Here is an 18795-nt window from a genome sequence, read left to right as displayed (position 1 = left end):
GCAGCAAGCTTAATTCATCCATGTAGGCAGGAAAGCCACTTTCTAGGGACATAATTTTGGGGACAGAGTTAATAAATTAGAATATTTAACCCTGGAAATTAGAGTTAGTAATTGTGTATTGAACTTCCTAGCGTCCTTTAAAAGTTTTTGGGGCAGAGTGGATGAAAATTCGTAACAGAAAACTTAGCCCTATACATACTTGATCCTCTCACAGATACCGAGGCACTCCTCAATGTTACTTACTGCACACTGTTTTATCCCCTTCTTGATTGCATGTATAAAAAGTGTCTTTTTGCCAAATCTGATGCCAAAGTCTCCTTCCAAACCGAACAGTTCATCTTGGAAAAAATACTAAACAGCTGGGATGAAAAGTATTGGCTTGTAGAAGCATTCTGCCCTGTCTGCCACCTTTTTACCATGGGTGAGGTGCAGTGGCTGTTTTGTGTAATAAGTGCTTGCATCTGTTGGTACAGTTCTTGCTGGCTGTTTGATGTAAGAAGGTTAGGCTGGAGGTATGGCTCTTTGCACACATAAAATTTGCTATGTAGCTGGGCCCTGCTGGTTGAAATTAAATGGGGATTCAAACTGTACAGCAGTTGAACTATGTTGTCATAAAACACTAGGCTGCTGGTTGCACAATTCCCTTCCTTTCACATTTGCTGATGAATTATCTAAGGGTTAATTTCTTCATGGCTGTTTTTCCTCCCAGTAATGAGTTAGCTAGCATGATCTGATAAATGTAGTCATTCGCCCACTTTGCATTTTGGAGGGCATAAGAACAATATTGAGATAAAATGTACAAGTACGCAGTTCCCATAAATCTGGAACTCAGTGTATCAGTCTGGCTCACACTTCAGCATAACATAGCACTATTTTGCAAAACATGAAAATGGATGATTTACAAGCAAGTTTTAATGTCCGTACTTACATATTACCCTAATTTATCAGGCGGATTGTTACATGTATTGAAGTGCAACAGGAATAGTGTATTGCAACGCAGACTATACAAAACAGTTTATTAAGCAAACCAGAAACTATTTCTAAACCAGCCTGCTATAAACATGCTATTCTTGGAGGTATACTGCATGCTGTACAGCTTAAAATAAGTTTAACAAAAACCTATTAAAAACTTACATTACTATAATGCAGAAATAATTTTAAACAGCTGATGAAGAAAATGTATAAACTGACAGAAATCACCTACAGAAGTAAGATCTTTTTTCAGCTGGAGCCAGATTGACAGGACGTATCAGAGACCAAATTGCATATTTAATGTAATTGGGGAGTGGTACAGTCTCTTGATTAAAAAGTCTCTTCATGTAACAGTATCCAGAACTTTGCTTTTTCTTCATTTTTTACAGAGGTTGTTAAAAAAATGCATTTTTCTGAAATCCATGCCTATAACTCTGTAGTAATTAGAAGTAAGAGAGTGCAGTTGTTCCTAATTACTTGGAAATTACATCTTCCTTTTTTTTTCCCCTTTCTAAATTATATATTGGACTATCATTCTGTAAAAGGAAACAGGAAGAGCTTTTCTAGTAATTCTGAGAAGTATGGAAATAGTTTGCTTTAAAATGAAAAGTATTTAGTAAACCATTCTTGATGCTGAGGGTCTTGGTTTAGGTCATCTTTGGTTTGTGGTGGTTCATTGCCATGTGTCCTGTGCAAACAAATAAGCATTAGCATCACTTACAACCTTATCAATATTTAATACTTTCTTCCTGGAAAAACTAATGATCCTATTAATGGATCTGTGGTCACATGAGCTGGATGAGGCCAAAAGGTGCCAGCTGCAATTTCTAGTGGGATCTGTGCTAGCCAAGTAACTGGGCTAACAGCACTGGCAGTTAACACAAAGCGTGAAAGGAGAGCTAAACAGCTATGGAGAAATGTTTGAACCTAAATCTTGACATCTCAAAAAAAAAAAAAAAAGCATGCTTCAAGAATATGAAGTCTTGAAAATCAGAAAATGGCAGCTGCAATTCACTCTTAAAAATATGAAATACATTTTATGCATTGAAAATGTTGGGTAAAAGTTTATTTGGAACTGAAAGATTTATCTGAATATTAACTGGCTTTTATAATCAATTCTATTACACAGTCCCTGATTTTTCAGCATTCAGGATGCATTTTTAATACATTCATTTCAGTTAGCTTATAGTAGCAAATATGACTTCATTTATGATTGACTGATTTAAAAGAATAAGTACCAACCAAGCTACCCTCAGTCTCCCTGTAAGTATCCCTTTAAAATACAAATCTGATTTGCCTTGGCAGTCTTCTGGCATGACACAGAATGCTTTTATCTTTAAGGTGTAGGAATTGCCAAACTGGATCCAAGCCTGTGTCCTGGGTTATTGTCTTTGGCAGCAGACAGCACCATCTGCCTTCAAGGAAAGCATTCTCTAGCACACAATTTACACAAAAACTAAACTCCACTAGGAGATAGGTGAGAAGGCTGGCTTTTGTAGTGGTATAATATAGTGGAATAGTATGAAGTATAGTGGTAGGTTGTTGGGTTTTTTTTTAAATTTATCATTATAACTGCATAATGTTAACTGCATACATTTTTAATTTTCTTGAAGACATAGTTCAGTCATGTTTATTTAAACACTAACTCATAAATTTGAAGAAAAATTCAAGCTTTTCAGAGAAAAACCATCAAACTAAGAAGTTTTTAGTTAAGTATCTGTTAATCAATATTTAAACCTCTAAACCCTTTGCCAAATGATTAGCCTAGATTCATTCAAATACCTCCTAAAATAAAAATATGCCATCTACATCTGCCAAGTAGAAAGCAAAGAAACAAAAGAAAGAAGGAAAACACATCCTTAACAGAACCACTGATATGTGCCTGAAGTTTTCAACAGCCATGTTCACTATTAACTACATTCTTAGTTAAATACTTGCAAATCCTCTTTTATTTGTACCAGTAGGGGTTGCAAGCATAAGCTCTGCTGGGTGGTGATTATAGCCTACTTCTGCAGTAAAGTTCTGGGTCCCTCTGCAGAGAATTGAACACACGGAGTTCACTGCATGACGGGAACCTTACATCATTGTTACAATTTCCAAATGTCTAATGTGTTTGAATTGCCTACAAGATTCTGAATACAATTTCATTTATCATCTTATAAATCACTGCAAAATGGACAAATACCTTGTGGCAGCACTGCTGTCTGAGGACTGTGCTGATGGAGAGCCCACCCTGAGGCAGCCAGGACCCGGGTCTAAGCTTGTAGATTTTGTTATTTGAGGAGCACTTCTCTTTGATTTCAAGTCACAGCTCAAAAAGCTCTTTGCGTAGAAAGCTAAATTCGGAACGCTGACAACACGACTGGGCACCTCAACCGTTTTCTTCTGCTGCTTTTTATTGTAACAGAAAACTTCATTACACACACATTTTTTTTAACACTTTATACTATAAAACCTCAACAATACCTCATTCCCAGATATCTTGTGAGGAGCACCCAAAAATGAAGATTCCCATCTTTTGCTATAGGCATTTAAAATACATTGTCAGGGTATGCTGTGAGGATCCATGGATTAGGCAGTCCAATTAAAACAACTTGTTTATTTGACCTTGAGGTTTTAGATACATCAAAGCCAGTAGCTTTGCAGAGCTCAGTTAGGTGCTTTCCACCAACCTGACCTCCCTTCTTTCCATGACTATTTGTAGACAGTATCATACAGAGGGGCTGGAATGATAAGGGCAAATCCTGCACAGCCCAAACACAATTCATAATTTTCCTTGATGCATGCAATACCCCAATTAGCAACTCCCAAATCTGCAAGCAGCTTGCAAATCTGCAAGTGATGGTTGTGCTTATCCCAGTGGAAGACTGGCATCTTTGGAGTTCTAGTGTTTTATATTTGCTTAAACACCTATACCTATGTGCATATATACTTCTACTGAACTTATGTTATACTCAGCACCTGACTGTAGGTTGTGTTACTGGAAAGAATTCTACCAAATAACATTACCATAAAAAATCAATAGGACCTTTATTGTCCTGATCATCTGTATGATTCAAATAGCAATAAAACATCACAATTTGTAATTTTAATTGCATTGCCCATCTTACCTTCATGGAAGGAGTCAAGCATCCTGTATTAGGGTTAAAAGAAAATGATCGATTCCTGTAAGATTCAGTGTTGGCTATAAGTGAATGCTGAAATTTTCTTCCTTCCTACAGGGAAAGAAAGTTATGTGTATGGAAACATCTGTTTGCTGGAAGTTGAAATGGAAACATATATTTGTCAAAATATTCTAGAACAGAAAGTATCAGTCTGAAGCAACGTGTGAAGCACTGCATAGAGCCTTCCAACAGATTCCAAACTATGTATGTACATATAAAATGAAATCTTACTGCCAGCTGGTTGATAATCTCTTCTCTCTCACTTAATTTGTCTTGCAGACAGCTTATAAGGTGTGTATCTTCTGATCTGGACTCCCACTTTCTTGACTGTTCTTCTAATTCTTTAAGTCTGTACCAAAGAAAATGCAGACCGGAAAAAACTTCCTCATACCAGGTTCAAGAGATACCCGGGCTGTACTCTGCCCTAAATTCCAAGACTAAAATACAGGGACATAGTCAGGCCTTTCCGATAAAATAGCATATTTTAAAAATAGGCATCTGTACATGGATTACATATAAGTATAGAATGTTGTGGATTTCCAAAATAAACTGCAACCAGGGTTAACCCACAACACCTGTGCAGTATAAAATCCAGCCCCTGGTGTAAAATACTAACAAGCTTGCACATCACATTGCTAGTCTAGTTTCCTAGAGAAAAAAAATCTGTGTAGCAGTATCTATGCATGTCTGTATTAACCTATGTGTTCTCTTTTCTGACCCAATAACTTTATAATCCACAGGCTGTTTCCAACTATGTTTGATAGAGGCCTCAGAAATACTCAATTCCTGCAACTTTCATGAAAAGAGAGGCTTGGATATACATGCTGCTTTAGTGAACACTCTAAGTCAAAACCTGTAGTGTGAGTTCAGCTCTTTAAATGCCTTAATCAGGGGAAAAGATTCAAATGAGAACTTACACCTTCTTAGAGATGGTGTGGAAACATACATTTGACTGACTCATGAGAAAACAAGTCAGTATTTCATCATCCAAATTAATGAATTTTGCTGCTTGAGAAACTGAGTGTTATGAAGTTCAGCTGCCATACTGAGAAATGTATTACAGAATACAAACCACCATTTTGTGGGGCTTTTTTGGTGAGGGTAAACATTTTTGAGAGGACTTCCTGCCCCCCCGCCCCCATCTTATACACTTAATTTAGTGTATCATATCGGAGTTTAGATAAAAGATAAATCTTAACATCTGAATGGTCTGAGACCTGCTTACATGCAAGTAGGTCTCTCTTCTAGACCTATGCCGCACAGCTGGGATAAGAGAAAAGGACAAGGGATTATTTCTGAGTGGCCTCTCCTGTATAGTCTGAAGCACCACAGAACTACTTAACTCCACAGGGGGTTGCAAAGTGCATTTATTTACATGAGTTAGTGGGGGCTGTCCTGGGAAATTTGCAAGGGAATGAGGATGAGCAAGAGCTTAACCCCTAAGATGCTGCTCTGCTGAACAAAATTAAGTACAAGATCATGGATCAAGGCCTCTGGTATCATCTGTGACAAAGATTATTTTACACTTCATAAAATTGCAAGATGCTAAGTGCAGGTTTTAGTTTAGCATTGTAAAACCATATGTGTAGTGCTTTACATTAAAAAATATTCAGTTTATTACAATATATCTGGGTCTTTTTGTGTTTGTAAAGGAAATACCTATGCACTTCTAGTTCAGTGCTTGTAATATTCTACCTGTGAGTAATTAAATATTATACATACTAAGAATAATAATTTCAAACAGAACTCATTGCCAGTATGAGGCAGAGTTTCTTTAAATGACTTACTCAGTTTCTAAGGAGAAAATATTTCCTTGGAGATGTGCCCGAGTGCTACTGAAATCAGATAGTATGTTTTCGATTTCCTTCCAGTGATCTTGTTTCAGTATGTCCAGTTCTTTTTTTATGCTTGATATTGAGGTCTTCTACCAGTAGCCTTTCATTGGTATTAAAATATGTCTGAACTGTCATGTTGCAATACTAGTTTATTATCATTGATCAAAGCATGCAGTTTTGAGGTCTTTTATTGACTACAAAGGTAGTTAACCAGGCACAGCTCTGGGCTTCTGCTTACTGATTTGACTTTGACACTTCAGTTGCAATCTGAAGCAGAACCATACTAACACTGAGGAAGAGGAAAATTATTTGGAGACTTTCAGCCTTCAGGAAACAGAGGTTCTGTTTTATATAATAATGCTATTGATATTCTGTCTATGGTTAGTTTGTACATTAATCTTAATGGTCAAACATGATAATAAAGTACCATAGAAACTCATCTGTATTAAGCAAAATTATTTTGAAATCTCTGGGATTTTAACATGAGGCTCTGATGCTGTATTTCCTCACATCATGGCACCAGAAACATTTAATACTGCTTACCACCATCCTGAAAATAATTTTTTTAAAAAAGTGAAGTTAAGAAATGTTATAACAATGCCTTTAACTACATTTGTCTTTAATAGACAATATATTTTGAAAGATACTGCTATTTGATTAACACCATCAATTGAAAACTAAAAAATGCCTAACATTTTTTCAAGCCTAGCCATAACATTGCTTTCTGATACCAACCCTAAAAACGACAGATTTCTACTGAAGAATCATTGTTAGCTTGTTGCCTTTTGTTTGCTAACATTTTGTTAAAACTTGGAGAAACTTTTACATTAACTCAATGCAAAGCCCATGTTCTGTTGTTTACTCATTAAACAACAAACAGAAATGTCAAACTCAGGAGATTAACAATTGTAATTTTCACAAAAGATATTGTTTACTTTTTTTTTGGTTTTAGTGTATTTCTAAGCCCCTTTCACTTGTTTCTGAAATGCTTTAGTAAAGGCCAAAAGGCCCATGAAAGGTTTCAGCCCTTGAAATTAGAGCACAGCCATGGGAGTGATTGATTTGGCATGTGGTACAAAATAAGCAGCAGAAAAATAAGAGTGAAAATGGGAGCAGAATCCCTGAAATGGTTCTTCAGGGGTAGAATAAAAGCTTTCCTTCAGAATAGCCATTTTGGGACTTGTCCTCAATTTGCATTAAAAAAAAACCAACTTTATCTGCCCTCATCCTAGTCCTTACAAAAGGTTTCTGTGCTGGAGATGGAATTCACACAATTCACAAGAATGGAAAGGAGAATAATTACTTCAAGAAGATTACTGGTTTCACTTACTTGGCAACAGTAGGAGTAGTAATTTTAAGTAATCAGTTATAAAAATTTGGCACATGCAAATAACAAGCCACTATCAGCTTTCAAATCAGAAACAACTATATAGCATAAGACAAGGTCACTGTTGTTAAAGTAACAGTAAAAAAGCTGTTATTTATATACACGCACCAATTTAACTATTCCTCTACCCAAATTATTGGTCCTGCAAAAGCAAAATGAGCTGCAAGTTAATGTTCCAGATCTTCCATGGGTTAATTTCAGAGCAGCCTGTATCAGGTGCCTAGGACCATTTGAGCTCTTTGGTTCTACCTTCTGTTATTTGAAGGATTCCTCCTCACATAATTTCCATTAATGCTTCCTTCTCAAATGCTTACTGTAGTAGAGCTACACCATCTATCCCCTGTAGAGATTATCCTCCAGCCCAGCAGCTTTAGCATTTGAGGCCTTTTAGACCTCATCACTGACATGTGAATAATTCTTCTCTTCATGAACAGAGGCTCTAAATTCCTTCAAGGTAGCTGCAGGGCACTGATGAAACTCTCTGGTTTGCAATTCTTTCTGTTGATCTTGCTTCAAAAGCTTGAAATGGAAGTCACTTTCAAGTAACTCTCCAAAGAGTGCAAAGGAAAAGAAAAAAAAAAAAAAAGTTTCTTTTTCGTTCTTTAAATACCTACTGACTGGTAGACAGAAACGGAATTACTCTGGCCACTCTGACAGTCTGCTGAGAGACTCTGTATCCTTTGAGTGCTTTTCTCTAGACTATATAGGACATGATTTTAAAGATTCCTTTAAGGGTATACTCTTCAGAAATCCTTTTATATATACATCTTGAGTAGTTAGGGGCATACATTCTACACCACTGCAGAAATGAATTGAAAGTTACCCATGCACCAGATCCCTCAATCTCTCTGCAAAGAGAATGTGCTAAGTATGATCACCCAGAAACTTCAAAGGATTCAACAGCCATGCACTGGACAGTGAACCCCAGTCTTGTCTCACATGTAAAAGGTAAGTCCTGTACTTTTTCTGTACACAGATGGGAAGACTGCTATTACTGCAATGCAACATGTGCTTCAAGCCTGTGGCTACTCCAAGAGGATATGGTCCACCTTCTACAAAGACAGCCAAGACTACTAATCAGCTTGCCCTCCTGTGCCCTGACAGCATATTGCAGCTCCAGGCTTCCATCAGCCCAGAGGCACTGCCAGTGTCTGCTATCACTGCCCTTACTCCCCCAGTGCAAAGCTGGCTGTTACAGCGAAAGCAGAGTCTCAGAGAACATAAAGCATTCTCAAGTGTCTCATTTAGAATTAACAACCCTTTGGTTTCAGCTACAGAGAGTACCAAAAAAACTGGTATTTATTCTCAGAGACATCTACTTTTTTTTTTTTTTTTAATAGCTCTTGGGTGAATCTGGGATTTGTTTATTTCTTCCAGTGCCTTTTAAAGGCTGACGTTACGCAGATTTTCTCAGGTCGCTCCTGTGGGACTACACTGGACATAGTTCTCTGTGACATAATGAACAGTTAGTTCAAATGCTTTTATTATGGCTGGAGAGAAATGTGAAATGAACTACTGCTTTTGCAAAACTCCTAACCTCTAAAATTAGTACTTTAGAAAGGAGAGATTCTGACACTCCTCACATTTAGAACACCTCTGGTGCTGGCATCATTGTTGACTCTCTAGATAGCACTATGAAGTGTGAATTTAAGGCAAACCTTCTGTGCTGTTTCTCCCTATCCTGAAGCTGTGCAGCTTCTTGCTTCTGCGACTCCAACTCAGCACTGAGTAGCTCCATTGTGTCCTTCAAAAGTAAATTCTCTTTCTTGAGTTCGGAAATTTCACTCTGACATTTTTCCAGTTCCTCATGAAGAGATCTGATCTGGCTCTGGCTACTTCCTTCCTAAGAAAAAGGCCAAATTTAGTTATTCACAGACTCTAACTATTTAACGCGAAGAGCTCACTGGAACTGTGTGTATGGAATTTTTGTGAACTGATTTTTCAATTATATGTGCAATTCTATGTGAAAGACAAAATCTGTGATCAAAACTTCCTGAACATATTTTATAGTCCCCATAAAATTTATTTTATTGTAACATTCATTTATTGTGTTGTAGATTCTGATCTTTAAATGGAAAAAAAAGCCTGCCCATAGGGAAAAGATGGTAAACAATACTAACATTTTAAAATGTGACCTAGGGAAGGAAACCCATTCCATTTCTGTAGGAGATTCTGTACACTTCTATTATCTCTGGAGAGAGAAATTTCATACTATTGTTTTCACCAAACACAACATGGCAACGAAGTAGGAATTGGATTCTTGCCTGTTGTTTCTTCAGTGTCCTCACACTTCTCAGCTCCATTTGGAGTTCTTCTATTTGTTTCTTGAGATTAGTGCACAATGTCTGTTGCTCAGACAGTTCCATCCTTACAGATCCTAGTAACAATCAGACAGACAATCGTTAAAGCAGTCAGAGGCCAGCTGGATGGGGAAGGTAGATATAGACAATGTAGATCAAAACACCAATACATTACATTTTGCTTTGTTCCTCAACTCCTTTGACATTAAGTATAATGGCCTCCTATTACTCAACAAGTAACTCAGTTGAGCAATAGTAAGAAGATATGGAGCTACTACAGCAATGATTCAATATTGGAATCAGAGAGGTAATACTGTGGTAGTTGTTTTGCAGACTAAATCGCTATAATTGCTTCTTCTAACCTTGAACTTTACTGGAGCACCCCTGAGATTCCCTGTTAAGTCCACTGGTGTTTTATAGAGGGCCATAAGGCAGACTGAGGAGAACTCTATTGTCTCCCTACAATTTTTCTGGAAGTTGTTCTTCAGAATTTATCTATTGGACATATAAACTTTAGAGAGCAACAAATCTTTCTAGCAAATTCGAACTACTGAAAAAAAAAACCCCAAGAAGAGAATCCAGTTTGTACTTAAGGTACTTTCAGATTATTCTTTCTTTAATTAGAAAACCTCTTATAGATGAGATTTAATAACCTGAGTTCAAACCCAGAGATATTACAGGTCCTCCTAATGCAGTGTTCTGTTTAGTTCCGAAGAGTTTATGAAAACCTTCTAAACTGACTAAGCAATACGTATGGAGCAACTGATCTCCACTGCTGAACTCAACAGAACAGACTTGAACCACATATAATAATTCTTCACATCATAGAAAAAGCAGGAGTCATTTACACTAACTACAATATTCTAATTTAATATACCTGATAATGCATACTTGAATGTTGTACACCAGGCTACTCTCCTAGCAACATTCTGCAGCTAACAGTTGAGAGCGAGGTTAACAAAGAATATTAAGTCTGTATTCCTAAAATTGCAGGGTATGGAAAAGGAGATTCACAAAGACCTGAGTTCCCAGAAGATAGGAAAGAAAACGAATGGGAGGAAAGTCAGTGCTTCTCAGCATATAATCAATGACATGCGACATTATACCTAGCAACAGGGTTTGCTGCTTCTGTATCTGCTCGAGTTCATCATGTAATTCTTTCTTTGCTTTCTCTTCCAAGGTTTGTATTTCCAGCCTATGAGACTGATGTTGGATCTTGAAAGTCTCATTAAATTCCTTTTTCAAACGTTCTTCTGCTTCCTGTAAGCAAAAGCCCCACCCCCCCGAAAACAAAGTAGTTGGAGCCTATTTATCACCTTGTTGTTTTACTTGTAATGCCAGGATGAATCTGGTCTTTCACTGTAGAACTTTTATTTTCATCACCACTTTACATGATACTTCATCATCACAAGAATAAAAAATCAGTTAAATTTAGTTAAAAAATATAAATTAATAGGGACAAGAGAAATTGTCAAGATATCTATTAGATTTGTTGTACATTATGAAATAGTAACACTGACATCTTTGATCTATTTGGCATTAGAAAGATGTTTTATTATTCAACATACAAAGTCCCCCAGATTTGACCTGTATGTCATTACTTATCATAGTGTGTCAGACAAAGGTTTCTATCTTTCCTTGTATTGTTCTTGGCTAAAACTTCCACTGTCATTAGAAGTGCTGCTGATACACTGTGAACAATGGAGTAGTTGCTCTGTAGTGGCTCTGAGAGCAAACTCTTATCCTCAGTTTCATTTTTACCAATTTACTGCCTTCAGCTTGGTTTTGTTAAAGCTGGGATTTTATTCTGAATTTATAAACAAGATATTAAATTCTACTTAGGGTGGTTTTAATACATATAAGTAGGTTTTCCCTAAGGTATGCAATATCAATAGGGACATCTGAACTCCATGTTACAATCACATCTGGATTTTTTAAGCTGATTTTTTTTTCTCAAACAGCAACATTCTTTAGAACCTCAGCTACTGCATTAACATTTTGTCACTGAAATAAATCTACTTGAACCTTTAAAAGTTTGGTTATCCACTCACAGAACTGATTTCTTGAAAGTATCTAAGGCAATACAAATCATTATACATCTATTATATTTCTTTTAAAGTATTTATGTGTAAATTAATAATGGATGAAAAAGAATAAAACTGAGTCCTGTTAATAATACACTTAGGAATTCCCTTGTATTTCTGAAGCAAGAGCACAGCTAGAGGAGCTTGTATTCATCCCAGCCTAACTATAGAGGGTAGGCTATATTATTTTATGAAACTATTTCATTCACACTATGGTCTAACATCAAATATTAAATTAAAAAAAAAACAACTAAAGATGATGAGGTTTCAAAATCCCAGAATAATTCATTATTTGCAACAATAGCAATCCATCATTAAGATAACTGGAGATAACTGAGTTTTGATAATCGGCTCTAGCTAACACGGTTTATCCCACAAATACAATTTTTTACAGTAGTATGTTGTAAACTGACCTTGAGTTCCTGATCTTTGCTTTTCTCCAACATTTTTAAAACTTTTTGATGTGATGCCTCCAGCTGCAGTTTAACATTCTGGTTTTCTTTAATGGTGTTTTGAAGATCTTGCAGAAGCTTCTCTTTTTCTTTGTTGGACTGCAGATTATGTTTCTTCAGTGACTCCTTGAAATTATTTGCTTGTTGATCTAATATTTGCTTCAGCTGAGCCACCTTCCAGAAAAGTAAGTCAGCAGGATAGGATTAATGGCTGCATTCACAATGGAGAGGACTGACGTAAATTTGAGTACATTTTATGAACTGGTATTGCTCTATGAATAACAGCAAATGCTTGTTTCATGCAAGGAGCCCTATTTGCAGTGAAGAATGACATCCCTTTTGCGTATACTGTCTGTTGCCCATCAAGCACTTTTCTGAAATTATTTCTTTTCAAATCGTCTCCATCTCATACGTACAATCCATAGTTCAACTTGCACAATAATGATGGCACAAACCAGGAGGCAGGCCTAAGGCTGTGGTTATTGTCATCCTGGAGATTTAACACTGCAGAGTCCATTTATACAAAGCAGTGGATTAGAACCAATGGAAAAAAGAATTCTGCACATCACACTTCAAATTTGTTTTATTTTCTCCCCTCTCTTAGCTTAATTACTAAATACAGTAGACATGTCTATAATGGCTGACAAAAAAGTAACAAAAAAATACCCCTTTATAAGAATAACTTGGCGGGGAAGGAAGGAGTTAGTTCTCTTTCCCATTTGGCAGATTTTCTGAGCTTTCAGCAAAAATTTGTATTTGCCCTTCTTATATTTGCCATTCCTAACTTCATAGCCGTGAAATTCTGAAAAACTGCCTTCTGCACAGAGGGAGCATGCATAATTAGTAAGGCCAGTTAGTATTTTTGTTGCTGTATCTGACTTCCAAGTCTGCTCTTTTGCTCTGCCATGCCTCCTGCAAAACCTTATGTCTCTTGCCTTTTCTTTTTGGAAGCATGTGAAAGAAGATGGTCTGTTTTCCAATTTTTATATACTTGTACTTTCCAGTCTTAGACAAACAGAATTCAAACTATGAAAGGAAGAAATTGGCTTCCTTAGAATTTCATATGTCTTTAAATTATTCAAATGACAGCTGCAAATTGGATATAGTACTGATTATAACCTGTGACCTCATCCTGTTCTTTCCTCTACATTAATAGATGTTCTTTTTCTCTTCTTCAGTGTGGCCTTCATTTTTTTTCCATGCATACTGCAGACAGTTTGTTTAGTTGAGGAGGCACTGAAGCTTTAGCTAGGTAAATAGTTGCTTGTAACTTCAGCTGCACACTTGTGGTCCTTTCTGATGCAGCACCACAAAAACTGGATGAAGATGTACTAAGTGGGCTAAGGTGTCTGTATCCTTCCACATTTCATTCTCACAGCACTTTCTGGCATATTTTGTGTTACATAAGAGAATAGGAGACGTGCTGTGCAAAGCCCTTACTTCTCATTAACTTCATGGCCACAGTCAGCATTGCACTGTCCAAAGGGAGATACTAATGAGCTATGCCAGATCTCTCTAAATTATAGGAATCCTTTCTGATGATGGCTAAATGTATTCCTGCTAGCTCATGGCTCTGTTCTTTCTCACACTAGTTGAGCATGCTGGTTCCTCTCCTCCAAAAGATGCGTTCTCTCCTTTCCCTCTCCTGAGGCCCTTCTCCATTCCCAGATAGATCACAGCCCTTATTCATGTACTCTTTAATCCTCTATTATTCTCATAGGTTTCCAGCACAGAACTGTGCTCTGAAGGCTCAAAATGCTGCAAACCACAGAGCTTCTATCAGTTCCCAGGGTTTCAACTCCTTTTGGAGAAAGGACAATCTGTATTCCCACTTTATGACCACAACCTTCAGCTACATTGTACCTTGACTTGTCTTCACTTCTAGTCCCAATCTCTGCTTTTACCATTTCCTGGCACCTGCTCCCTTCTCTCTAGAACTTATACAAGTCTTTATGTTCCAGAAATGAATCCTGGTGTTAGAGAAGAAAAATGAATGTGAACCCTTTTTTTTTTTTGGAGACACCCACAGCTTAGAAAGAATTATTTCTACTTAATCGATTTGTCCTATTTTAATTGTTTTTTTCTACAGAGCAACTAAATAAGGGCCTGAAAACATTGTAAAAACTTGCTCTATTTGGTCTGTTGGTAGTTTATAATTTTGAGTAAAAAGTTTGCACTCACAGAGTATCAGACGAAGATGATTTATTTCTATGTAAGCACAATTCATATGAAACATGAATGTTCATGGACTTCATGTGCTGCGGAGATAACTCAAAACCTGTTGAGCACACACATCTCATGAGAACGTCATAACTTCCTTTACTAAATCTGGTTTCTGGTCCTCTGTAAGCAGCTACAAGAAAGAATTACTGTTCCATTTTTGAGTATGTTTACAGCTGCAGAACTGCTGTTCCTATACACAAGTCAGGATACTGTGTTCCTTCCGTTTAAATAGAGTTTGTTCTTCACTTCAAATCCACAAGTCAGGTTCCTTTTTTCCAATTAATTGGTGGTGGTCATTACTATCATCACTGATCTCGTACTTCAGTTTCCTTCTGAACCCCTTCCATTGGCTTGCTCAGAAAGGGTCATACTACTATTATAATTAATGTGGATTTCCTTTACCAGCTGGGGTAGATGTTTAGTTTATTGCATCAGTTTATTACTGCTGTTTCACATGTTCTGAGATCTACAACAATATCTGTAATTTAGACATGACAGAAGTCTGCAAGCAAAGATGAACCTTGCTAAAAAGCTCTTTACCAAAGCTACCAGCTTGGGCAGTCAACTTTCTCCTATTTAGTGGCCAAACCAAGTAATCAATAAAACTTCTAGTCAAATCAATCCAAAGGAAACATTTTTGAATGTACACGTCAAAATGAAAAATTAAAATATTTCCTCCAGACTGAATTCAATGTATTTAAAACTTAAATTATTTCATCATTTGCAAGGAGACAAATGGCTTTATTCACAGAACACAGGGGAAGAAGAGATGTCAGCGGTGGTTCTGCTTTGTGTGTGTGAGAGAGAGAAAGGAAGCCTGGAGGCACAGAAAAACCAAGAAAGCAAGAGAGTACATGCGTGTGCATATGAAGGTAGCTGGGACATGCACCCAAGTGATGAAGGCCTAGGTTGTCCAATGAGAACCTAATATACAAGTGAAGAAGCGGCAAGAGGTGACACACTGTAGCTCACCCTGCTTTACCCTATAACCCCATGACAAGAGAACTCTTTAAATAGTGATAAAGCTGACAGAAGAAAAAACAACACAACCAAGCCTAGGTCTCCCACACATCATGGAATGCTAGGTTGGTGGATAAGAAAACAAACATTCTTTCACCAAGTGCTTTGTCAATCAAGTGTTTTACTTTGTTCTCTTTTAAGTGCCAGAAAATGACAGATTAGTTTTACTGCTTCTTAAACAATTTCAAACCAACATGGTACATTTGAATTTCACTGAAGCTATCTAAACAAATTGATTTGAGTTAGCAAATTTGAAAGAGCACCTAGCTGCCCCAAACTGTGAGTTTAAGTTACCTAATCATCCAGTCGTTTCTTGGCTTCTTCCTTTGTGTCATCCAACTAAACACAAAGAAAACTATCTGTCTGAACAAACTAGTGAAAAATAACTGCTAAATGTTATTCTTAATGAAGAACATTAATTGTCTTTAATGTGTCTGTGTGATGGGATCTGTCTGATGGGATCTATCTGTAGCCTGGATACACTCCAAGAACAGGCAGATGCCAGAACCACTTGCCAACCATACCTTTGTTTCCAGAGCTGCTGCAATTTTTATTTTAATTTATTTTTTTTAAATAAGTGGTAAATCATAAGATTTAACTAAATGGGCACTTTGGCTTCTGGTTATAGATAAAACATTTACTTTGTCTTAATGCCTATTGAACTCACCAATGTTTTCCTATATAAAGAAAGGAAACACTGAAGCTGTTAGGTACTGCAGTTCCTTATAAAACTAAGCTTTGATGTGAAACACTTAATGCTGTACAGTTCCCTGTATCAGCTGATGTAATATTCATTAGCACTACTACACTTAAGTATACATTTTTTTTCTCTGTTTCCTGAAAGTGAGCCAGTGAGTAAAAAAAGATGTGCCACAAGAGTAGGCTGTATATTTTCTCATAGAAAAATTGGAAACAGGAAAAATGTCACCTGCAAATGTTGCTTTTGCAAATTAAATATTCATTTAGGTGGGGAAGATGAAAAAAGACTTCAGCTGTGGTTGCAACATTTTAACCTTTCAGACTCTCTTCATAGACAATTATTGGTTCAAAGCACTATTAGCATGAAATGTAAGATCATACTAACTAGAAATAGGCTAAGCAGTAAATTGATAGCAGCAGAGAACAATGTAGTAAGAAATCAGATGGAAAAATATTTCTGAAAACATTATGTTTTCAGTGATTTAGGGAAAAAGACCTACACAAATATATCAGGGATATAAACATATTCTTTCTCATGAATCCTGCTACTTCTAAGATATTAAAGGTTATGAAACAAACATTTCTATCCCATCAGGTTTCCTCCTCCTGTTTTTCAGTTAAAAGGGCTTTCAAATCACCAGTGCAAATCCTTCCCTGGAATATTTTGCAGTGCCCAGGCATTTTATTGTGTTTCATTACTTCAAAACAGATAGCCAGACCCTCAATTTGTAAAACCGGTGAAGCAACATTTAAGCCAATGAAACTATGCCAACTCACATCAGTCCAGAATCTGTTTGGCTCCTTCTACTACTAACAGACCAGCAACATTGTTTTATAATGTCTTCCTGCTGCAAAAAAAACCCCTCTTGAGAAAACTATACCTCTAATACAATTATTCGTTCACTTTTATCCACCAGAATGGCATAAAGTGGTCTTAAAGGTGCAACTAATACCTATCCACAGTATAAACTCTAGGCAACAGTATTTTTCTAGGCTCTGCTGAATTATTTTCAAATTTCAGTGTTATGTTTGCACTTGCCCTTTCTTAGGATAGCTGATTTTGCCTCCCACTGTCTTCCAAGTAAAGAAAAAATGAGTAACTATTTCTAAAAGATAAGTTTTGAAATATTTCAAAAATCTTTGAAGTTTCATTCTTTTCTAACCATAATTACTGTCCTTCTCCTGGGAAGGATGGCTTGATTTTTTTGCAGAAGTACCTCTCAGACTTTGAGAGCCCATGGACAAAAATACCAGGCAAGTATAAGGCCATGCGTGTCATCACAGTTGGCTCCCCCGTTTGACTTCTGCTTTGATGACTTTAATTCACTGTGCTTGCAAGCACTATGAAAACTTTAAGTCTGTCTTATGTCTGCTCTCCCCTTCTTTTATTTATTGTATGTAAGAAATGTGAAATCTCAAAGGCAAAATCTAAAGTTGGAATCAGAGAGAATATTTTGACTTCCTGTATCTTTTAAGTAGAAAGATCTGAGTTTCTCAACACATTGCCAGGGGATGAATTTTTATAAAAGACTTAAAACTGCCTTTTGATGTATTACAGAAGAGTCACCACAATTGAGAATTTGTTCAGAGAGTTAAAATACGGCACCCAAATGGTACAGGATTTTACTGATACTAGGATGCTATTACATCAAAACGGTAACATGGTACAAGAACTAACAACAAAATAATGAGATTATATTTTACTGTTGTGTTTAGGCTTATTTCACAGTTACTTCAGTTAAGTTCACAGTTAACTGCCTTCCTAAATTTATGGCAATTCCTGACTAGGACAGGTGTGAACACACTAGGCACATCTCTACTGCTGCTATTTGGTGGTGCCTACAAGATCTCTGTCAAGGCTTTGGGCATTGCTGTGCTAGCATTGTGCAAAGATATATCACCTCAATGCGATGCCTGCGCTTTCATTTTATGTACCTTCTAATTCCAGAATAGCCCCTTTAACACATGTTGAAGAGATCCTGTAGTGCAAAAGCAAGTAACTGGACAACTTCTAATGAATTAGCATTTGACTCAGACAGAATCTCACATCCTTCCTTCCAAAGGAGCAAACAGGTGTGAATCTGATTTCTTTATCCAAAAAAATCTTAGTAATACAGAAATGCCACTACTTTGAAGTGCATCCCCAGAGAGATGAAATTATCATGATTCTGTCTACTCTCCATAGTGTTCTAGCTATGTCAGCCCAACCAAAAATGTGCCTTATGCAACCAAGGAAGCTATTTTTAGATCTGAAATTGTATCCAGGTTAGAACTGGATTAGTAACAGCACATTGCCTAACCTTTCAGGCGGAAGCTCTGGACTGAGCCATTGCAAAGGTTCCCAGATGGGAATCATGCCCTCAGTGAAACATAATGTTGTATAGTCAATGGTGGTTTCTTGGCTGTGAATATTCACATCTTTATAGAAGTATTGTGAGTTGAAATTACTTCCCTGAGTACTGCCAAGTAATTGGTTCAGAAAGTAACTTATAGAGTACCAAGAAAAATGCAAAATTTCTCTTCAGAGGGAGCATCTCCTCCCTTTTAGGAGCATTGTTAGATTCTAAGATATTTTTCTGTCCTGAATGTGTCTTCAAGAAAAGTAATTTGATGACTCACTGCCTCACTTTTTCCATCTGCAAAACCTGAACAATAATTG

The 18795-nt window shown here is 36.8% G+C and overlaps 1 protein-coding gene across 2 annotated transcripts in view; it reads right to left on the bottom strand.

Annotated features, from left to right (window-relative positions):
* Positions 1 to 1068: 1068 nt before the first annotated feature.
* FAM184B (family with sequence similarity 184 member B) overlaps positions 1069 to 18795 on the bottom strand; it is a 49134-nt gene continuing 31407 nt past the window's right edge. Inside the window, exons 4-11 of one of the 2 annotated variants that reach the window (XM_049793064.1) lie at positions 12156 to 12368; positions 10765 to 10918; positions 9623 to 9735; positions 9017 to 9201; positions 4368 to 4485; positions 4083 to 4187; positions 3158 to 3363; positions 1069 to 1660 (exon numbers count right to left, since the gene is read on the bottom strand). In XM_049793064.1, the coding sequence (XP_049649021.1) occupies positions 1570 to 1660; positions 3158 to 3363; positions 4083 to 4187; positions 4368 to 4485; positions 9017 to 9201; positions 9623 to 9735; positions 10765 to 10918; positions 12156 to 12368 (1185 nt within the window). In that variant the 3' untranslated portion in view covers positions 1069 to 1569. The remainder of the gene's footprint in view (positions 1661 to 3157; positions 3364 to 4082; positions 4188 to 4367; positions 4486 to 9016; positions 9202 to 9622; positions 9736 to 10764; positions 10919 to 12155; positions 12369 to 18795) is intronic. The other variant, XM_049793074.1, reaches the window with a different exon arrangement.

This window comes from Accipiter gentilis, chromosome 3 (assembly GCF_929443795.1).
Source record: "Accipiter gentilis chromosome 3, bAccGen1.1, whole genome shotgun sequence".
Lineage (NCBI taxonomy): Eukaryota > Metazoa > Chordata > Aves > Accipitriformes > Accipitridae > Astur > Astur gentilis.
Note: the sequence above shows the minus strand (reverse complement) of the source record. Positions and strands in the feature narration are given on the sequence as shown.